Source organism: Fulmarus glacialis, unplaced genomic scaffold, assembly GCF_000690835.1.
Source record: "Fulmarus glacialis isolate BGI_N327 unplaced genomic scaffold, ASM69083v1 scaffold15480, whole genome shotgun sequence".
Taxonomy (NCBI): Eukaryota; Metazoa; Chordata; class Aves; order Procellariiformes; family Procellariidae; genus Fulmarus; species Fulmarus glacialis.
In genome coordinates this window covers 8,785-13,486 of record NW_009188445.1, presented here as the reverse complement: position 1 = coordinate 13,486, position 4,702 = coordinate 8,785, and the positions used below count along the sequence as shown (strand labels likewise).

Genomic DNA, 4,702 nt, shown 5'->3' with positions numbered 1-4,702 from the left:
AGGGATTAGGGGAAGAGGAGGAAATCACAGCTGAGCTTTTTCATGGCTCACAGGGAGGAGAGGTTCAGTGAATAGGAACTGCTGCTCCTATTTCCAGCTCTGTATAAATAGCTCCTCAATGGGATGTTTTGTTCCCTTTTGCGTTTTGTGTCCTCTCAGCCCCCAAACTGGAGCTAGGCTGGGAAGCTGCAGAGAGGCTCCACAGGGAAGAAGGACATTTTTGCTGCAACCTTTCACGAACGCTAAAACCCCACCTGAAATCAAGAGGACTTTCCACCGGGCTGATAAAATGCAGCTGCCTCTGGGGAGAAGCCATCACCGGGTGCACTGGATCCTACCCCACTGCTTATCTCTGCTTGCTGAATTGCTCTACAAGCTTCAGGCAATGATGATTTTTGGGCGGAGAAGCAGAAAGTGCAGCCTGGTCTGAAAACCCTGCCTGCTGCTCAGACTGCACCCATGCCTGCAACTCCGGCAGCTCTGCCAGGGCTTTAGCCTGGTGGCTGGAACACCGTGGAAACTTCTGCCAGCATCAGCCCGAGCTCCCTGCCAGAGACAGGGCGACGCGGGTGCCACTTCGCCATACCTTGATGAGAAGCTCCCGGCTCAGCGAATGGTTGTTCTCGTCGGAGAAGATCTCGGAGAGCTCGTGGAAAGTGCGGAAGCTCTCCCTGCTCAGGGAGAAACATGGGGGGGAAGTCAGCAATGGTGCCACCCTGGGGTCTCCCCCTTGGGCTCTCTTCTGCTCACCCAAAGGACCCCCACAATGCTCACAGCTCTAGGAGGGCCTTGCTGTTTGGGGGCTATTCCACGGTGTTTAGCATGGGAAGGAGGAGGAGGTGATGGTGCTTTTATTTCCTCACCCTCCTTAGGTCCCCGACACCTTACGCTGGTCCCTGGGTTTAGGACACACTCCAAGAGGCAAAGCTGGAGCTGAGATGATCCCATCTACACATTCAAGGGCCACGGCTACAGCACAACCTCCCCCTTGAAACCTCCCCACGGCCGCAGGAGCCCAGCAGGCGCTGCTTACCGTAGGACCTCGTCCCAGGTCTTCTTCAGCCGGTGGACGGCATTGCACTGCAGAGCCGAGAGGATGGCTCGGAGGGAGGAGAAGTTCTTTAGGATGCGGCACTCCTGGGGGCAGACAAGGAGATGACAGGACTCGGCGTTAAAGAAAGCCCAGGGATCTGCTGGGATTCGCACACCGCAAAACCTCAGCCCTTGGGCCAAGGTGGGAGGCGAGCGGGATGGCGAGCTGTCCTACCCGAGCCACTTCGATCCACCGCTCCACCACTTTAGCCCTCTGCTGCGGCTTCAGGGACCGGTCTCCGAGACATGTGGCAATGACACAGTTGGCCACGCTATTGAACTGCGAGACCGTGGCACGGATGGTGGGCGCCAGGTGCTCTTTGCCCTTCTTGTCTCGCTGGGACCAGATGCAGCCCAGGCAGTGGTAAGGCACCACTTTCTTAAACAGCTCCTGGAAGATGAAGGGATGGAGACGGGTCTCTTTGGGGTCCCTGGGAAGGGAACAGGCCAGGAGGAAAAGGTGGAAGGGAAGAGACAGGCCTGTGCCCAGAGCAGCAGGTAGCAGATGGGCAGAGCACCATTGACGGGGCTGTTGAATGAATACTCACAGCATCCATCAGCGTGAACTGTTCGGCCACCATCTCTGGGGAGAAGGAGAGGAAATCTGGCTTCCCGTCCCCGACCCCGTTCTCCTCCACCAGCTGGAAGGTGCAGCCGCCGTGGTCCACAGCTGCAAGAGACAGCGCAAAGCTGAGCACGCAGTGCTGCCGCAAGCCGGGGCCCACGCCGACCCACGCCAGCCCCCCCACATCCCACCTCCCCGGCTCTTAATTCCCATCTGGCTTCACGCCTCGAGAAACGAGGCTCAGATAAAAGGATAGTCATTTTAAACCTGGACGCAAGTGTCTGCAGAGGATTAAAGGCAGATTAGCTAATCCACTTAGAAATCCCACTTCTGGTGCAGTTGGATTAGCTTCCCTGTGTACCTCCATGTAAACGCAGGCAAGGTTTATAGGGGTCCAGCCACGTGGCAAGACACAAGGTTTTGGAGACCCTCAATGCCAACCAGTAGCACTCCCTCCACCTGCAGCCCCAAATGACCCCCCGCAAGCGGGGAAAGGACCTCACCTTCCGCCTCGGACTCGCTCTGCTCTTGCTGCTGGAACTGGGCCAGCAGGATGCGGGCTCGGCGCTCCAGGTCCGAGCCGGGAATGTTGTGGCACACGTAGGAGATGAGCTGCTTGAGGCAGGCAAAGTCCGGGGGCTTGCGGAAGTCCTCTGAGTACTGGTCCAGCCAGGCGCCCAGGATGGAGGAGATGGTGCTGCGGGGAGGGGGGCAACACAGGCACGTCTGCGTGAGAATCGGGTGCCAGGAGAAACCCGTGTACACCCCCACGAGCCCCAGGCACCAGGAGCACCCGTGGGACAACACATGCCTTTGTACGAGAATCAAAGAGCTGTGACTAGAGCCACCCATCTTGTTCACCCACAGCGCAGTCAGACTTACTTCTTCAGCTCCATCCGCTCGTCCACAGCTTGCCTGGCATGGTCCCCGTTCGCCTGCACGTGGAGTTTGCCGTACCTGGTGGGGCACAGCGAGGAGGCAGTGAGCATCCTGGACTCGGCTGTGTCTCAGTGCTGCCTCTTCTCCCTCCACGTCCCCCCCCAGCTCTGCCAGGGGGTCGGGATGAACCTCTCATGCATTGTCCTGCTCCCCCCAGTCTGCCACAGCCCCTGCGTTGTGGGAAGAGGATCCAGCACTGGCCACCTCGCAGCAGGGTACCAGCTGCGAGGGCTCCAGCTCACTGGGAAGTTGTGTCCTCCCTTGTCCTGCCCCAAAACCTTCATGCTGATGGGGTTGGGAGAAGCCCACCAGCCCTCCAAGGCATGGCAGCAAAAGATGCTGGGGGTCTTGGGCTCAGACACCAGCCACCCCCAGCTGTGTTTTGGGGCTCACGGTGGCCTCACCTGTTAAGCAGCAGGTCCAGCACTTGCTTAGTGGTGGCAAAGGCCCGGTAAGTGCACAGGAAGATGGTGACGTAGGTGGAGTCATTGCCCTTGAAGGCTGAGACCAGGTACTCCACCAGCTTCTCCAAGGTCCCAGCTTTTATCGTCCGCACCTTACACGTCTCGTAGAGGTTTAAGGCCGACTCATTCTCAAACTGCCGGGACAAGAGCAGAAGTCAGTGGGCTGGATGAAGACAGATATGTTCAAGCGCAATGCAGAACCACCAGCTTCTCAAGCCGCTTTGGGGTCTAGGCTGGAACCATGGACCCCCTACAGTGCCTGGGGCTCTCGTGACGGGCCTGGGGAAAGGGAAGCCGGGTCTCCTCGGACACCAAATACCAGCAACCCAGCTGAGAAGACTTGAGCATTTGGGAAATCCCAGGAAAGGCCTCAAGGTTGCCAAAATCTAGATGCAAATCAGAGTTGCCCTATTTTGCAAAATGGGGCTTCAGATTTTTTCCCCTATGCCCCTTCCCGTGGGGCAGAGGCCAGCAGGTGCTCCCTTGCCCCCGCTCCCAAATAAAGACATGATTCCCAGATAAGGCTTGGAAGGACTCCCCACGACAGGAGTGTATGGGGGAGCAAGAAGAGGGCAGGACATGGGCTGGTATTGACCCTGCCAAGCCCTGACATCAGGTCACCATGTCTCTGGCAGGGAAACATCTGAAAACACCCTGTGGCAGGAGGCTGGCGGAGCCCCCAGCTTACCCCCAGCCATCGCTGCCCTTTGTTGGCCGTGTGATGGAGCTGCACCTTCCGGAGCGATATGCTGTAGATCACACCATCCTCCAGCTCTTCTCCGATCTCCTGTGTGGAGCTCTGCATGGGAGGACAAGATACACCGTGAGATAAAGAGGGTGAAGCGTGGCAGAGATGCTCTTGCGGGGTCGTACGAGGCATCTCAGCAAGCCAAAGGCAACAGCCGGCAGGCAGCGAGAGTCTCCCTCGCCTGCTCAGAAATGCAAAGCAGGCAACACCAGTCTTCCCGGCCAGCTTAACCCTGGGCCCACTTGAGCCTGCATACAGGCAGAGCCAGGACTTCGGGAAGCTGCTCTCCGTCTGCTCCGTGTCCCCGGCGTCTGCATCTCAGCCCTTCTGCAAACCCAGGCTGCACCAGCACCAGGTGCCAGCAGAGCGGCGACCCCTCGCCAAGCAGCGAGGGGGGTGCTTGGCAGCACCCCTCAGGTACCCAGCCCTGGCTGCTTCCCCCTCCCCAAGTCTTTGCCTTTCCCGTAAGGTGACATTGCCGCCCGGTCGGACTGTAATCTTGGTAATCTGCCCCTGTGGGAACTGAGCACCTTGGCACACCTTTGGTAATAAATAATAACCATGAAACCAAGCCACCCGAGAGCTTTGGCAGCGCTGGCCATGCACACAAGGCAGAAACTCAAGGGGAGAGCTCAAAGCTGGGGGGGAACCCCAGGAGCGGCGCCGGGGTGGGCTCGGGCGCAGCTGGGACAGGTCCCTGCACCCCTGGGGACAGGCACCTCCAGGCCACAGCCTGACCCAGCTATGAGGCTCACATTTCTGCTCTGGGGAGATGAAGACCACCTAAAATTTGGTGAGGAAAGATGGGATGCTTCTCGGGGCAGGTCTCCAGGTACACGCCTGCACCAGCTCCCCGAGCCCCACATGCCAGCGTGGGGATTGGCGGCAGCTCCA

General features: G+C 58.7%; 1 protein-coding gene across 1 annotated transcript in view; it reads right to left on the bottom strand.

Annotated features, from left to right (window-relative positions):
* Window positions 1-3,940, bottom strand: part of RALGDS (ral guanine nucleotide dissociation stimulator) — a 6,952-nt gene extending 3,012 nt beyond the window's left edge. Inside the window, exons 1-8 of the mRNA XM_009578650.1 lie at window positions 3,749-3,940; window positions 3,001-3,194; window positions 2,540-2,614; window positions 2,161-2,354; window positions 1,641-1,762; window positions 1,268-1,483; window positions 1,034-1,137; window positions 587-671 (exon numbers count right to left, since the gene is read on the bottom strand). Of these exons, the coding sequence (XP_009576945.1) occupies window positions 587-671; window positions 1,034-1,137; window positions 1,268-1,483; window positions 1,641-1,762; window positions 2,161-2,354; window positions 2,540-2,614; window positions 3,001-3,194; window positions 3,749-3,940 (1,182 nt within the window). The remainder of the gene's footprint in view (window positions 1-586; window positions 672-1,033; window positions 1,138-1,267; window positions 1,484-1,640; window positions 1,763-2,160; window positions 2,355-2,539; window positions 2,615-3,000; window positions 3,195-3,748) is intronic.
* Between the last annotated feature and the right edge of the window lie 762 nt (window positions 3,941-4,702).